The sequence below is a fragment of the Mirounga leonina genome, unplaced genomic scaffold (assembly GCF_011800145.1).
Source record: "Mirounga leonina isolate KUSES-001 unplaced genomic scaffold, KU_Mleo_1.0 Mir_101664, whole genome shotgun sequence".
In the NCBI taxonomy this organism is placed as follows: domain Eukaryota; kingdom Metazoa; phylum Chordata; class Mammalia; order Carnivora; family Phocidae; genus Mirounga; species Mirounga leonina.
In genome coordinates, this window is record NW_023270175.1 from 15,223,352 (window position 1) to 15,241,859 (window position 18,508).

Below are 18,508 nucleotides of genomic sequence, written 5' to 3' on the forward strand. Positions count from 1 at the left end.
CACCCAGGCGCCCCGAAAATAATTTAAAATTAGGTTCAACAAACACTATTTTAAAGGGGCTACAAACAGCCTTTAATGAATGCCGACACTGTCTTTTTAAAAAATCAGGGCGAAACTGGCTGATGGACATTAACCTTTATATACGAGCCTTACCAAATGCTACACCATGTCTTCCTTCTGCACTTTATAGCATCATATACTGCATAATGAGGCTACTTAAATGTTATTCACTAAATCAAAAGAAACTCGTGAAGTTGTGTTGTTGGAGCTTCCTGGTTACTAGCGTTAGTAAATATCTGAAGCATCTATACTAAATCATTTAGAAAAATGATTTTAAAAGATGGTCTTACCCTTTGAGAGCCTGTATCACAGTTAAAACAAGATAGATGAAGAGACATGACAACATGAATGAACATGTGGACTGTAATTTAAATAAAAATAGCATAGCAAGAGAGTTGCCGCAATTTGGTATTAAAGAGAAATTCTCACAGCTTGCAGATGGAAAATTTCTCAGCCTCTAACCTTTAGCGTTGAGTACATCAGAAAGGGGGATGTCTCCCTGCTAGCAATCTACACCACTAAATAGCCTGCTCCATTTTATCTTCTCTCGAAATTTGTTACGGGTTACAATGTAGTGGCTCTTAATTAATTTACTATTTCATTTTTTTCTTAATGTAGCTCAAAGGGGAAAACTAAAGAGAAGAAAATGACCCGCAGAAAATACGGAATGTGATTTCAGGAAGACATTCTGAGCCAGGATAAGGAAGTGGAATCATTTTGTCCAAACTTAACATGGACTCTGAGCCCTCATCTGCAAAGTGTCAGCAGCAGGGCTCAAATACAGCACGAAGGTCCGGATTCTGTCACTTGAATGTTTAATTGTCATTTAATCACTCAGACCGCTACAGCCCTATTGGAAGGTCCAGGAAGAGCGTGTTCTCCAGTAGCGGAGCACTCCCTTGCAGAAATGTAAGAGGAAGAGCAGACAGCCCCGGATCCGATCAAACTGTGCAGTGCTGTTGTTATCACAGTCCCACCAATATCCCCCAATTTAGTTTGAGCTAAACACGCTCTTTATAGCTTGCAACACAGGCATCAACTGCTGAGTGGTAAAAACCTATGGCAGATAGGCCGTGTGGAAGGATGGCAAGCTAACTGACGGTTGCTTAGTTCAAAAGGAAAAGGTCAAGCTACCTGGAAGGTAAATACAGAGGCCCGGAGTTGGTGACAGACACTGTGCACAGTGGCTGTATCGACTAAACCAAGGATTCGTTATCTCTAGACTCAGACACATACCTGAATACTAAGACCATAATTATTAACAACATTGTCCTTGTAAGACAGGGGTAAGTAACTCTAGGCTGGACATATACATGTATTTACTTTTTCTACTTGATGTAGCTAGACTGGATTTAATGATCCTGCACAAAACTCAGTGAAACATGAGTAGAAGATACTGACATGCAGTCATTAAAAAGATTCTAATATCAGGTCCTCATGTAAAACTGACCAGGTTAAAGGCTGTGGTGTTGTCTGTAACAGCAGTCTTAGCAGTCTTTTAAGGGATTTGCAAGTTCCATAAAATGTATCTAAGCTAAGAAGATAACCGGCTTTTTTAACTGAAGGGAATGTTGTCCAAAGGGATGAAAAAGAAACATGCCTTAAGATCATATTTGCCCCTCACGTCATCCTATAGCACGTTCAAAATCCTCAAAAGACATCAACAAATAACCTTTGGTGTGGTCTTTCACCTGGATTAGTCCTAGTGTGTGTCTCATGGCTTAAGTACCATCTTCCTTTTGTTCCTTCAAACATAATAATTGTTTCACAGTTAACAGATCATTATGAAATTTAGAGTATCAGAGCTTGGAAAAAATGGGGAGGTAAAATGAACCCCTAATCCCTGTGATCAAAAGCTGCCAAGAGATATAAAGGGGACAGTGAGAACCTATCCTACCCTTCCCATCTAAGTAGCCATGTATAATTTTCTTTACATGAACTGTTGAAGAAAAATATGTATTCAACTCTCAGTTCTTCAGGGAGAGATTTTCCAGATTGTGTATTACACATGCTTTTTATTTCAGTTCTATAACCCAGGAGTATGCAGGAGAAAGAAAAGGAAGAATGAACCTTGTACATAGTAGGTACTTGGTAAATATTGTTTGGATGAATTAATAAAATGGTAATTTTGATGATTTACTTAGTAATGTTGATCATTTACTTTGACATTTCAGTACAAGGTTTAGTGGGAGGAAGAACTGAAACATCTCCACACAAAGGCCTTTGGGAATTAACTGTGAATAAAATATGTTTAGAAATAAAATACCCCTGCCTTCTTGACACTGATAATAGATAGCTGATTGTGTGGAAAAGTCCATTAGCAAATATTACACTTGAGAAATACATTAGTGTGTAAGTGTAAACAATTATGTCCAGACACTGAAAGACTTCAGATTCCAGTACAGTAGCTCATCTAGTATTACATACATCTCAGATGGAAGTGAAATTGTTTTGTTAAAATCTCACCATTAATTAAAAGACTAATTTTGAATTGCATTTTGACCCTGTATATCTGTTTGTTGAACATATTATTGTTTAAAAGACTCAATTCTCTGATTTTTAGAAGTACTTAAGTTCTGTCATAAGGATTTCCATTTTCCTAAAATTTTTTTTAAAATTTCAGTTCTTCTGGTGTGTTATAATGACCATTAAATAGTATTCACAAACATTAGTTTCCAAATTTCAGGCTCTCCTGACTTGATATACAATCTCACACAATGAAACACAAATTATGTTTGTAGAATCTCAGTCTGTGGATTATTACCAATGGTACATGAAGTGGTCAATGTCTTTGAATTTCTTTGGTGAAAACTTGAATCGATATAAAACTCAAATTTATCATCACATTTTTGCATATTTAAACACTGACTCAGAGTCATGGGTCAACATGGTATAAAAGATCTCCATAAAAGAATATAATATTGCCACTAGCAAAAAAACAAAAACAAAAACAAACGTATTCAAAGGTTAATGAATAAATATGGACCATGCAATGAAAAGTCAAAAAAGGGAATTAAAGAAAGGATTTCCACTTATAATATCATCAAAAAAAAATTAAAAAACTTAGAGATAAATTTAACAAAAAAAGCTGCAAGTTAGGGTGCCTGAGTGGCTCAGTTGTGTGAGTGTCCAACTTTTGGTTTCAGCTCAGGTCATGATTTCAGGGTCCTGGGATGGAGCCCCAGATTGGGCTCCATGTTCAGTGGGGAGTCTGCTTGAAGATTCTTTCCTTCTCCCTCTGCCCCTCCCTGCCCCCAGCTCACACTGGCTTGCGCACTTTCTCTCCCTCTCTAAAATAAATAAATCTTTTTTTAAAAAGTTGTAAGACTTGTACACAGAAATACAAAACATCACTGAAAGAAATTAACGAAGGCCTAAATAAATGGAAACATCCATATTCATGGATTACAAGATTTACTATTATTAAAATGGCAATACTTCCTAAACTGATCGACAGATTCAACGCAATCCCTATCAAAATTCTAACTCCTATTTTCCAGAAATACACAAGCTGAGCTAAAATTCATCTGGAAATTCAAGGAATCCATAATAACTAAAGCAATCTTAAAAAAATAGGAAAACACTGGAGGCCTCACACTTCCTGGTTTCAAGACTTATTACAAAGCCTCAGTAATCATACTGGTATTACAATAGATATATAGATCAATGGAGTAGAATTGAGAGTTAAGGAATAAAACATCATATTTGTGGTCAGCCGAATTTCAACAAGGGCACCAAGACAATTCAATGAGGGAAAGAAATTCAACTAGTGGTGATGGACAAGTAGATATCCACAAACAAAAGAGTGAAGTTGAACCAATCCCTCATACCATATACAAAAATTAACTCAAAATGGACCAAATATCTACATTTAAGAACTAAACCTATAAAATTCTCAGATGAAAATACAGGCATAAATCTTTGTGATCTGGAGTTTGACAATAGGTTCTTAGATATGATATCAAAAGCACATAAAACAAAAGAAAAAATAGATATATTTGACTTTGTCAAAATTAAACTTTTGTGCCTCAAAGGACACCATCAAGAAAGTCAAGAGACTGCCTACAGAATGGGAGAAAATATTTGCAAATCATATATTGGAAAAGAGGCTTGTATCTAGAATACATTAAGAAGACTTACCAACTCACCAATAAAAATACAAATAAACCAATTGAAAAATGGGCAAAGGATCGAATAGACGTTTCTCCAAAGAAGAAATACAAATGGCCAATAACACAGGAAAAGAGGCTCAACATCATTAGTCATCAAGGACATGCAAGTTAAAACCACAATGAGATACCACTTCATACCTGCTAGGATAGCTAAAATAAAAATGATAGACAATAACAAGTGTTAACAAATGTGGAGAAATTGGCACCCTTTTGCCCCTGGCCTCTCAAAAAAACTGAAAACAGGTGTTCTCACAAAAACTTGTACATGAATGCTTATAGCATCATTATTTATAATAGTCAAAAAAAGTGAAAATCCACAAAAGGTCCATCAGTTGATGAGTGGATAAACAAAATATGGTATACTCACACAGTGGAATATTATTCAACCATAAAAAGGAATGAAGTATCCATACATGCCACAACATGGACGAACTTTGAAAACATTATGTTAACTGAAAGAAGCCAGATACAAAAGAATATACATTATATAATTCCATTTATATAAAATGTACACATAGGAAAATCTATAAAGACAGGAAATAGATTAGTGGTTGCCAGGGGCTGGGGAGAAGTAGGGATATGGGGTAAATGCCAATGCCTATGAGGTTTCTTTTCGGTGTGATGAAAATATTCTAGAATTAAATAGTGATGATGGCTACACAACTCTGAATATGCTAAGAATTGCCGAATTATACACTTTAAATTGGTGAATTATATAGTATGTAAATTAACAAAGCTGTTCCAAAAGATATGGTTCTAAGCTCTAAATTGGCATGCAGAGCCTGCACACACACACACACAAACTATCATGACCTGTCATAAGAGTTTTGATGTGTTTCCAAGTGGTTTTAGATGGTCATCTACCTAGAAGCTGAACTGTCTCCTGGTCAGTATTTTGGAACATGTAATCGGTAGCGCACAGTAAGGGTGCCTATTTTCTATATTTTTATACAATGTTAGACGTTAGTTATATGTAGATTATCATCATCACATCCTTCTGGACTTTGGAATGGTGGCAGGAGGGCTGGTCATGGCTCAATTTATCCAGCACCCCCTTTTGTATCTTAGAATGTAAGTTCCCAGAGGACAGGGCAGTCATGGCTGTCTAAAATCTTGATGTCTACTTACCGGGCATTTAATAAAGGTAATTATATTATGACCCACCTATCCCATAGTTGAGAGTCATAAGGGGGTTATACAACTTCTTGTTCCAGGCCTCAGGAAAAAGCAGCAGCCTGCAGAGGCACCAGTTCTCATGGGTTGTTGTATTTGCTATCACCTTTAATTTCTATCTTTAAGGAACCTGGAAAATCTTCAATAATATCAGATTAAAACTTCTTCTCACAAGCAAGACTCACAACACATAGTAACAATAATACTGGTGTGCCTGGGTGGCTCAGTCGGTGAAGCATCTGCCTTCGGCTCAGGTCATGATCCTGGGGTCCTGGGACCGAGCCCCACGTCGGGCTCCCTGCTCAGCAAGGAGTTTGCTTCTCCCTCTCCCTCTGCTGCTCGCCCCCGCTCATGCTCTCTCTCTCTCACACTCTCTCTCTGTCTCAAATAAATAAATAAAATCTTTTAAAAAACCAATAATAACAACAATAGTAATATGAACTTGGAATAGGTAGGAGCATCTATGGAACACTTACTGGGTCCTCTTTTGGAACTCCTACCTCTCTTATTTCCGTAATAGCAAAATGCCTCTCTCATACTCAGTGTGCCATAAAATTCTGTGTCCCAGTTTCTCTCTGAGGCTCCTCCTTCATCTTTTCTCCTGTCCAGACTTTGGTCCCTTCACTCTCTCTTTTCTTACTGGCATCCTCAATGTCTCCCTCTCTACTGGTTTCTTATTCTTTGTCTTCAAACAAGCACAAGTCTCTCTTTAAAAAAAAAAAACAAAACTAAAATGACCCAACTGCCCCTTCATCTAGTTATCATACTATTTATCTCCTTCCTTTCCTTGCCAAGCTGTCTCCATCTGCTGCCTCTATTGCTTCATTATCCATTTACCACTTAGGCTATTACCATCTGCATTTCCCCCCACTACTCTATTAGTCCATTCTCCTAAATATGCGCTCTTTAAGGTCAACTTGGATTGATTTTTCTGGTTTCTCAAGGCCCAGCTCAAACTACTTCTGTGATAAACAATCATCTTTTCATCTTTTGTCTTTTAATCCCCTTAATAACCTAACCATCCTATTTCTATTTCTGTACACCAGTTGGTTGCATGTTACTTTGCATTGTGTGTGCATGTATGTGTGTTTCCTCCAGCTCTCCTGTTGAATAGGATGTTTCTCAAGGGCAAAAGCTATGTCTTCTGCTTCATTTGTGAGCGTTCCATAGTACTTAGTACAGTTAAAATAGCATCTTGACTCATATAGCACTAAAAATCATGAACTTCTATGCTTGTAAATACTAAGATTTCATTTTTCTTCCCTTGCTATTATTTTCATGGAGAGGTTGGGGTAGTCAAGAATCATTTCTCCTACAATCTAACTTTCTGCTTTTATTCTTCCTGCTCTCTGAGCCACTGGCAATGGGAATATGGTATCTATGTACAGTTGTGGTCAAGATACCTTTGGTGGGATATATAATGGACACAGGAACTGTGTGCATTAAATCCAGGAACTCTAAGATTTTGTTTTCAAAAACAAATTAAAACAAACAAACAAAAAAACAAAAACAAATTTTACATACAAGAATCACCTTTGACTTCATGCAAAAGCTAGTAAATGTTTGAACTTCCTCCAAAAATAATATAGGCAGAAAGATATAAACAGATGCTCAACAGAATTAGGAACACACATGGCTGGTAAATTTCTACAATGTACTGTTTCTCTCAAAAAACTATGATGGTAGGGGCACCTGGGTGGCTCAGTCAGTTAAGCGTCTGCCTTCGGCTCAGGTCGTGATCCCGGGGTCTTGGGATCGAGCCGCACATTGGGATTGAGCCCCACATTGGGCTCCCTGCCCAGTGGGGAGCCTGCTTCTCCCTCTTCTCCCTGCTCATGCTCTCTCTCGCTATCTCTGCCTCTCTCAAATAAATAAAAATTTAAAAAAATTTTAAAAAACTATGATAGTATAAAGATGTTCTGGGAAGATCCCCTAACTTTAGAAGGACTATTCCAGGAGGATCAATATGCCATTCCATAGCACACCACTTAGCGCCCCTGTCAGATGTATACTATTAGGCTAGAAGGACCACGAGATAGATACATTCCACAGGAAAGGTGTTATTTAGTTAAACAAACAAACAAACAAACAAAAGTAAAATGAGGATTAAAATGAAACAAGAAGGAAACATTAAACATATATGACCAAGAACATTTAACATGAATTTTTTATACCGTAAATATGTTTGCCTTTTAGCATAGCGAACCCTTTCCATAAATCTGTTTTAGAAGTCAGGTCTCCAGTATGCTTTAGAAAAGCTTTTGTTAAAACTGAAGTATATTGATAAAGTGATTTAATATAGTTGAAAACAAGCTGCAACACTCTAGCTGGGCCCCCTGAAACCATGTATTAGAGAAACATCTATATAGCATTATAGGAAACATTTACTGTAATTTGCCATCAATCTTTAAAAATAATAATGTTACGCTCCCAACATTGTTGTCTTTGTTACTGCATTACTACTATTTTATTCATGTGGTTTGTTGTGCTTATATGAATTATTCCCAATTCTACCACAATGTCCTGGGCTCTAATATCCTTTAAGTAAAAGATACTGAAACTATGGGTTGACTCAAAGGGCAGCTGAGTGCATTTTAATATCCACATGTCCTATGAACCAATATTGAAGAACCACAGAATTATACTGCAGGACTATGTTCCATCTGAATGCACAGTGATTACCTGGGTGGGGTTGGTGCAGTTCTTCACTTTTGTACCACAAAATGAATCTTTACCTACTGGCTGGGTCTGCAAAGTAAAGGTCAGTGAAACTACAAGTAAATCCGAAATTCAAGCTTTTATTTATGGTCTGCAATTGTCATTGAATAAATTGCCTCCAATATAACAAATATGCCGCAGATAAAACAAAACACCCCAACAACAACAAAGCCAAAAAACAAGCAAACACACACACACACACACACACCCCTCTCTAGCTACGTCTACAATGAAAGTTCATGAAAGGTAAGTTTGGGCTGTTAACTTTCCATTCCCAAGGTGCGTGTGTTCTGCTTTGAGGAGGAGAGAGAGTCTCGCTGAACTCAGGTCTTTGAAGGGAAATATAAGATTTGCAAAGTACTCTTACGGAAAAGATATACATTTGACTGTATGCATGCAGATTTTTAATCAAGACAGCTGTTACTTAAACAACTGGCCTTGAGAAAAGAAGTTTTAAAAGAAGAAGGAAGAGGCTCAAAGAAGGGTCTTGAGCTAACACTAAGGAAAGACTAGATCCTCCTTTCAGCTACCCAATGTAGCTATGGCTATTACGCAAGCCAAGTCTCTTAAGCTTCTTGTGTTTTCCTTTTCAAGTGTAAAACAAGGGTAACAATAGCTGCTACAGCATAAAACTGGTATGTGAATAAAAGACATTATTTTGAAATTGTAAATGCTCTCTAAGTGCAGACTGTTGTTACATATATGTCAAAAATCCAAACTTATAAGGCAGAAAACTGGCAATTAATTATTTGAATTACAACAGAATTCTCTGCAAGTGATTTAAATGGCAAATGGATTACACATTTTACAGACATACATTTCAACCATTTTCCAGGAGTGTACACGCCTTTTGCCAAATCAGGTCCACTTTTATTTGGAATGGCTAATTGTTCTTCCTTAACTGCAGAATTTGAATTCACTGACTCATAATGTACACAGCTGGAGGGGACCTTAGAGATAAGCAAGTCCCATGGAGTATCACCCCTTGTTTTACAAAGCTTTAGCAGCTGGGAGGAGAATGGAGGGCAAAGAAAGGAAAGGGGAAGGCAGGGGGAAGTGTGGCAGGAATCTGACCCCCCTCCCATTTTATCTGGAGAGATGTGGCTTTTATCTGTTTTTCATTTGTGCTTTCTGGGTAAGATATAAATTGCAAAGTGTGTTTCCCGGCCCACTATCCTTCCTCCACTCCCTAAAAGTTTTAAAGCTGGAGGAGAGCAGAATTTGCCCCTCACAATATGATTCTTTGACAGAAGGATCATCTTGAAGAAACAGCAGACATAGAAAAACCATGTAGAGGTTCCCCTTTTGTGAGGAGACATTTACATTTATAAGGGAAATCACCATGTGTAAGGGTGTCAACCTTTCTGTACCACGCAGATGTGCCTAAATCTCTAGAAACTCATCAGTAGAGAAGGAGAGGACTTAAATCTGCCTACCAGCCATACTCTAGCTCACTGTGCTTTGTCTGACAGCCTCCTATAGATGGCTCCCCCCACCCTCAACATCTTCTGTCTTTAGCTGGAGATGGTATTTAAGGTGGTGGCCTGGGCCATTCCAGGAGTTACTCCGTTTTCCTGGGTCTCTCCTGTGTATGAAAGGGGCGTACATGTTATCAAACTTGTTTTTCTCCTTCCCTGTTAATCTGTTTTTTTTTGTTTTTTTTTTAATTCAGCAGGGGTAGGTGGGTGCCTCAGCCAAGAACCTGAAGATTAGAGGAAAAATTATTTTTCAGCCTGAACAAAGCCAACTCCCTCCTTTTTCAGATAAGGAACTGGAGCACAGAGAGGTGAAGCTCTAGTCATTGCTTGGTCTGGGCTAAAGCATCTTCATGACAGGTTGTATGCTGTGTCATATCAATCAGCTATATGTTATTTCTATGGTCATATATTCAACAGACAATGAACTAGAAAATACCTTTTCCCCTCCCCCTTCAACTTTGTGGAGACAGATCTTATAGAATGAATTTAAGAGAAATGCCGCTTTCCCCCAAGCCCAGACTTTCGCAAAAATTATAAAGGAGATAAAAGCTGACTTGAGTATCCTTTAGCTCTGTGTCCCCATCCCCCCTTTCTGTTCTCGTGCTCTATTTTGGCATCCAACCTGCAGGAATTCAGTACCGTGGACTACCTGATAAACTTCTTCCTTATTCAGATGATGGCTGACAATGTTGGACTTTACCTGAGCCCTATGCTCCTGGAAAACTGCTGGTTAAGAAACCCTCCCAACCTTTTGTCTTCCAAAACCCCCTCACTCTTTTATGTTTTAGGAAATGGCTTACTGCAAAGCCAACAAGCAAAACACAAAAATTACCCCATTAAAAACCCTCTCCCCTATGACTTACTAGATATGGAGCTCTGTCTACCCTTTCCCATGCTCCCATAAGAACTGCAGAAGACTCCTTTGTTGGCCTATAACAAGGCCAAAGATGGACCCTTCCCCTTTTGCTGGAGCCTAATGAACGACCAGATACAGACCCTCCAGTTGCTTGTTCTTTGTCTCATAAATAATTAGCTGAGATTAGAACTATTTGTTCTCCTTCAACTAGCCAGATGCAGACATAGACATTTCCTGCTCAGCTGACTGAGACTTCCCCTGAGTACAAGATAATCCCAACTGTAAATCATCCCACACGTTCCTTATCCACTCCTCCTAGAAAGTCTAAGGCAAAATCCACTTTGCTCAGACACTCTGATCTTCCGATCTAGAATGCTTTCCTTATTGCAATAGACTGAATAAAATCAATTTCCCTACCCATTCAGTTTTTGTCTTTGGTATTTCCTTAGAAAATGTCTTTAGCAATTTATATGTTTAGTCTGTGTTACATTATTTCAATAATAGATGAGAAAACAGAAGAGGTGCCATCAAATGTCCTCTGGTCTAGTTCAGATCTCTCTGTGTGTTCTTGACCTTTCTGGCCCTCAGTTTCTTCATCTTTAAAAAAAGACACTGGATTTGATAATGTTTAAGATTTTAACATTCCATATTAGTTGATAAATTACATTGTAATTATTTTTAGTTCCATTTATGGATGTTATGTGACTCAGGTCTGAGACTAAGTCTTTTACTTTTTTCTCTTCTCTGCTCTGTTTAAAGTAGTTGTTACATAATGTTTATTAAAGAGAAAGAGTTATGACTAGTTGGTAAGCTTCTAAGGTAGTAGGGGCTGTTTTAGTATAATGCTTTCAATTCTATAAATGTTTACAGAACAACCAACAGCTGGCTTTCCTGATAGATTCCAATATGTGATTGTGACTTATGTCTTCTTTTTGAAATTAAATTCAAATTATTCAAGTACATTTCAGAAATAAAATGCTAGCATGCTAAATGTCTATAATCAAATATTCGGTTTTCTTTCATTTGGAAAACTAAGTTGCGAGAAAATTCTTTAATCTCCTAAGGAGAAGCAGATATATATAACTACTGTTAATGGGGAACCAATTCCAGAAGAATCTGATTTTTTTTACAGTGCCATTCTATTTATCCATCACTTTGACGATGAAGGTGATGGTGATTACAAAATAATAGATGTTAAATTGTTAAGTAAAGAGAACTCAAACTTTAAAAAGGGAAAACATCTAAATCCCAAGAAGGCCATCATTTGTGGAAAAGCTGATAGCAGTTTGAAGTGGGACCTACAGTACCTAGTGGGATGTCAATAAACTCAAGGTAATTTTCCAATCATTTGGTCCAATAATAATTACGGCTAAATTTAACTGTGTGTCTTGCACTGAGTTTTACAACTATTATCTCACTTGTTCCTCACAACCAACTTATGAGACAGGTACTATTATTATTTGTGCTGCAGATGAAGATATTAGTTCAGCAAGGTTGTACCAATTCATTGCCTGAGGCTGGAGAGCCAGGAAATGACACAGTCAGTGTTCAAAGCCAGATCTGTCTGACTCCAGAGTCCAGGATCTTTTTTTTTTTTTTTTTAAAGATTTTATTTATTTATTTGACAGAGAAAGAGAGAGCACAAGTAGGCAGAGTGGCAGGCAGAGGGAGAGGGAGAAGCAGGCTCTCTGCTGAGCAGGGAGCCAGATGTGGGGCTTGATCCCAGGACCCCAGGATGATGACCTGAGCCGAAGGCAGCCGCTTAACCGACTGAGCCACCCAGGTGCCCCCAGAGTCCAGGATCTTAACCACAGCACTACAATGCCCAGTCCTCTAGGAGAGTGAGGAAAACAATGTAAAAAAGATTATCTGGTTTTTAGTTTTATATTTTAATGAACACAGCATCATTAAGACAAGCTTCTACAACTGTATTTATGGGGTGTGTGATGTCTAGAAAATCATAACAGGATACAGCTGACCAGTTGAAAATATCCTTCTAGGTATATTACATCTTCTGCAAGATTTGGTTTAGTATACACATGGCATTATAAAACAGGAGCTGTTTTTACTCACTGAGTGATATGCAGTAAAGACCTAATACAGCAGAACCATGATGTGCAGTTACAGTTAAGGTTTGGTTCAGACTGCCACAGAAAGTCAGTTTAAGATAACAACTTGCTATATATGGCACCAACCCTTAATGTTTCTTAATAAAGTATTAAATTGAAATTGGTTTGGCCTGTTTGTTGTTATAATTGAGCAGAAATTTAAAAATAGTTTTTCATTTATGAAACTCATTACAACACATTAAAATATAGCTGGATAGCATTTCTCTAAAAGCCATCATGGATAGACTCTGGGGCTTTGCTTTCATTGGGTAAAGTGTCTTTTGTGGTTTTCATATACGTTTCGTGTGTGGATTTCAGTACAGTGTGGAGATAAGGCTCCGAAATCAGACCGCCAGTTTCTAGCTGTGTGAACTCGGGCAAGTTACTTAACCTCTTTGTGTCTCTGTTTTTTTTTTTTTTTTTGAAAATGAGGTCCATAATGTTACCTTCATGATATAATACATGTGAAATGTCTGGAGTGATTCTTGGCACACGGTTAATTATGCAATAAATTTCAGTCATCGTCAGCAAACTCCAGCTAACCCTTGGACAACACTGGGGTTAGGGGCACCCATCCCCTCCCTCTCAACCCCATGCAGTCAAATAATCCTTGTATAACTTATGACTCCCCCAAAACTCAACTACTAATAGTTGACTATTAGCCAGAAGCTTTACCAATAACATAAACAGTTGATTGACACAGATTTTATATGTTTCATGTTATATATACTGTTTTCCTACAATAAAGTAAGTTAGAGGAAAGAAATGTTATTAAGAAAATCATAAGGAGGAGAAAATTCATTTCCAGTCCTGTGCTGTATTTATTGAAAAAAATCTGTAGAGAAGAGGACTTGGGCAATTCAAGCCCATGGTGTTCAAGGGTCAACTGTACTTTGTGGAAGGGAATTAGAGATGTCTGAATTAGAGTAAACAAATGAGTACGCTCTGGTAACAACTATGTGATGATCTTCTGTCTTGTGTGTTTCATTTTCCTCAAACAGATCACTCATGATTTTCAAGTGTGAATGGCAAGAAACCCCCTAGGCACAAAATGGTGGCCCTTGCACTTGCACATGTAAAGGAATCAAAGAGTAAGAAAGAAGATAAGGGAGAGAAACCTCGAGTCCAAGTGTACTCAGACCCTTTCCTCTGTCATCTCTGACCCTCAGCCCCTCTCAGCAGCAACAATGGAATTGCTGGGAAAGGTCAGCCCAGGCTCAAGACAGTATTTCTAAACAAGGACGTAAAGCAAGCTGCATTGTGAATCAAAAACTAGAACAAATCATGTTTTCCTGAAACCTAAGCATGAATTTTTACTGAAGTGTAGACCAAAGGAGAATTACATTTTCAAAGACAAACAAAAACAAAACAGCAAACCCTACAAATAACCCCCAAAAGACACTAAAAACACAAGTAAAGATTAGTGACTAAAGCAACTACAAAACCAAGTATCTTGTTTGTAACTCATCAGCCAAAATAAGACTGTCTTATCACCCCTATAAAATGTTAAGTTTCTTGAGGGTAGGGTTTCTTTGGGTCATTCATTCATTCATCGGTTTGTATGTGATCTCCTAAAAATATTTAAGATTGTGCTGGCTCTATGTTCTGTTTTCAATTTCTGCTTTTGGAATTGACATCCTGAAATTTTACATTGTTTGAGTCCCTGTGTGCTGACTCCTATTTCAAGAGAAATCATAATAGAAACTTTCAGCTATTTTCAATACTTGTATATTGAGACTAAGATCACTCAATGTGAATAAGATGTTGGGAGTGCTGGAGAGTTGGGAGAGACATTTATTGTAAATAAGTCAGGTAGCTCAAGCTTACGTTAGTTAAATTTAACAATTCAATACTCAGAGTACTTTTTTCTTTTCTCCAACTGCGAAGAATTCATGTTCCCCAACTAGAAAAAAATTCATGTTTCCCCACTTTGACATAAACATTCACCCTTATATTAAGTATAAAAGGCTTTTTCTTATTATAAACAGAAGAAATTTCCATATACCCTTTGTAAAATGTTGTATATAAATGCTGGACTTGGACACAGAGAACTTAATCAAAATCCCATGTTGCTTCAGGGTAGTTATATGCAAAATGCAATTTCCTTTGTATTGAAACCTCCATCCTGTAAATATTTATCTATTTTCAAAATTGCCTACATATTTGAAAAGTTTAATTGGTTTATACTCAAGGCACTAGAGAAAGGAAAATTTGCTTTCATAAGACATTTACATGTATTTATTCTGTCCACGGACAGTACTTCTTTTGAGTGATCATGAGATTTAATGTGAAGTGAAACCATCCCAGCTTTGGTTCTAATGACCAAATTAGAAGAAAAGTAATCAATAATAAATCAATCATTTTGATCACTGTACCTTTTTTCTCTGATTTATCGGAAACTTTTCCTCCAATTGGAGAGTAAGTAGTATCCATGGATTCGGTCCCTCTGTTCCCTTTGCTAACTCCATTTTCATAGAGCTGTCCTTCAACTGGTTGCAACTGCCAAGTCAGGCCGAACAAATGTACTGCTGCAAGAAAACAAGCCATACATAAACTTATTCCAGACTTGCTGAGAAGGTCTCTAAACCAGCTGTCCCTTTCCACCTAAAAATGCTATGACCAGATTTCTTTTAGTTAGGCCAAGCAGCTTGGAGTTTATACCTACATCATACATGTAACTACTTTTCTAAGTAGCTATTGTTAAAATGTGTCAGGAAACAAACTGAGGGTTGCTGGAGTGGGGGGTGGGGTGGGAGGGATGGGGTGGCTGGGTGATAGACACTGGGGAGGGTATGTGCTCTGGTAAGCGCTGTGAATTGTGCAAGACGGTTGAATCTCAGATCTGTACCTCTGAAACAAATAATGCAATATATGTTAAGAAAAAAAAAAGAAGAAGAAGGTAGCGGGAGGGGAAGAATGAAGTGGGGGAAATCGGGAGGGGTAGACGAACCATGAGAGACGATGGACTCTGAAAAACAAACTGAGGGTTCTAGAGGGGAGGGGGGTGGGAGGATGGGTTAGCCTGGTGATGGGTATTGAGGAGGGCACGTTCTGCATGGAGCACTGGGTGTTATGCACAAACAACGAATCATGGAACACTACATCTAAAACTAATGATGTAATGTAGGGGATTAACATAAGAATGAAAAAAAATGTTGAGGCTATAGCTATCCCGGTGGTAGATGTTGGGGCATCAGTGAGGCAACCACAATGGGATTAGACGCTGCTCCTCAACACTGTTATCCCTTCCTTTCCCGTTTCCCTTGGTCGCGGAACTCTACTTTGTATATGGAAACTGCAGAGTAATAGTGGACAGGCTATCGCGAGAACATGGGAGGCCTTCGCTAAGCCAGTTTCCCGAGTGCCTAGTATGCGTAAGGTCCTATGATAGCTGTTGCAGATGTTAAAGTATAGATGCTTATTAGGGTAGGAGTTGGAAGTAATACAGGTATAAAATAACTATAATATAATGCAGAATAATTGACACAATACAGGTTCAATTGCTATCAGAGGGTTAAAAATACCTGTGTTGATCAGGGTGCAATGGGCACTCTCATATACTCTTCATGAGAGTATTAAAAAAAAAAACCCCACCCTTGTGGAGGGTAATGTGGCACCATTTATCAAAAAACCCTTAAAATTTGGCTTACCCTTTTAGCCCACAATTTCATATCTATGAGTTAATTATGAATGTGTACAAACTACAAGGCTATCCATTGTAACATTTAAAAACTAGTAGAAAGTTATGATCAATTAAATATTCATCAAAAGGAGATTAATGAAATAACTGATGATATTATAAATAATACAAGATTACATTGTTATTAAATCATGTTACAGAAGACTATGAACTGGCATGGGAATAATTATGATGCATCAAATGAAAAACATCAGGCTATTAACAGTATGAATAGTACGATCTATAATGTGTGTGTGTGTGTACACATGTTGATGTCTGGAGAGAGAAAGGGCTGGGAGGATATATTGCAACATGTTCACAACATGGGGACTTATGGAGGATTTTAATTTTCTTCTTTAGGATTTATGTATTGTCGATACTTTTTATAATGAACATGGACGATGATGTTTGCCATCTGGGGGAAGAGGAATTTTTGTTTTAAAAGAAATAATTTATTCTCTAGTTTCAAATAAAATAATCCTTACAAAATATTTTTAAGGGATTAACATAACAATAAAAACATTTAAAAAAAATCTAAAAAAGAAGTGGTTTATTTTCTGATTGGTGTGGCTAGAACTTTCAGTAGTACTGTGTTAAATAAGAGTGGTGAGAGTGGACATCCTTGTCTTCTTCCTGACTGTAGAGGAAAAGCTCTGTTTCTCCTCGCTGAGGATGATATTAGCTGTGGGTTTACATATATGGCCTTTATTAGGTTGAGGCATGTTCCCTCTAAACCTACTTTGTTGAGGGTTTTTATCATGAATGGATGTTGTACTTTGTCAGATGCTTTTTCTGCATCTTGAAATGGTCATATGTTTCTTATCCTTTTATTAATGTGGTGTATCATGTTGGATTGATTTGTGAATATTGAACCACCCTTGCAACCCAGGAATAAAATATCACCTCACACCTGTCAGCATGGCTAAAATCAACAACACAAGAAACAACAGGTGTTGGCGAGGATGTGAAGAAAGGGGAACCCTCTCACACTGTTGGTGGGAATGCAAACTGGGGAAGCCACTCTGGAAAACAGCATAGAGTTTCCTCAACAAGTTAAAACTAGAACCATACAATCCAGCAATTGCAGTACTGGGTTATTTACCCAAAGAATACAAAAACACTAATTCAAAGGGATACATGCAACCCCATGTTTAAAACAGCGTTATCAACAATAGCCAAATTATGGAAATAGCCCAAGTGTCCATCGACCGATGAATGGATAAAGGAGATGTGATATATAGATATATATATGATGGAATATTACTTAACCATAAAAAAGAATGAAATATTGCCATTCGCAAAGACATGGATAGAGCTAGAGAGTATAATGCTGAGCAAATAAGTCAGAGAAAGCAAATACCGTATGATTTCACTCGTACGTGGAATTTAAGAAATAAAACAAATGAGCAAAGGGGAAAAAGGGAGGCAAACCAAGAAACAGACTCTTAACTCTAGAGAACAAACTAATGGTTACCAGAGAGGAAGTGGGGGGGTTCCAAACAGGTGATGGGGATTACGGAGGGCACTTGTGATGATCACAGGGTGCTGTGTGGGAGTGTTGCATCACTAATTGTACACCTTAAACTAATATTACACTGTATGTTAACTAACTGGCATTAAAATAAAAACTCAAAAAAAGTGGTTTAAAGAACAACAGATTAAAATTGGCTTGGCTGATTAGGGAGGCTTTAATGAGGTAGGATTAGAGATGAACCTTGAAATATGTGTAGGGCTTTGACAGGTGACAGCAATGGGTAGGGTGAAGGGGCAGGTTGAACAAAATATGACATTGCAAAGCACAGCATGCATTTGAGGCAAAGGAAATTGCTGGGTTGGCTGGAGTATAGTTAGGTATAAACGGTAGTGGAAGTTAAGGCTCAAAGGGAGGATTAGGGCCATATTGTGGAGGACGTTGAATGCCACACTTAGATATTTGGATTTAATTTATTAGGCAGCAGGGAGGCATTGCTATTTTCTGAGCAAATGAGTGTTATGATCAGTTTTCTTTAGGAAGATTAATTTGATAGCAATGGGGAGCACTGATGGTTTCTAGGTAAAGAAATGATATCATCAGAGCACCCTTTGCGGAAAGATAAATGCAATACTAGTGTAGAGAAAGACGAAATGGAGGCCTAAAGATTTGGCAAGAACACAAATTGGGATGGCACTGCAATAGCCTAGGTGAGAAATAATGGGCAGTGGTAGTGGGAATGCAAAGAAGGAGATTCCTTAAGGAGAAATTGCATAAATGTTGTCTCAGGGTT

General features: G+C 37.8%; 1 protein-coding gene across 1 annotated transcript in view; it reads right to left on the minus strand.

Annotated features, from left to right (window-relative positions):
• The window catches only part of TENM1 (teneurin transmembrane protein 1), a 785,358-nt gene that overhangs the window by 256,377 nt on the left and 510,473 nt on the right, over positions 1-18,508 (minus strand). The window contains exon 8 of the mRNA XM_035008354.1: positions 14,941-15,093. Within this exon, the coding sequence (XP_034864245.1) occupies positions 14,941-15,093 (153 nt within the window). The remainder of the gene's footprint in view (positions 1-14,940; positions 15,094-18,508) is intronic.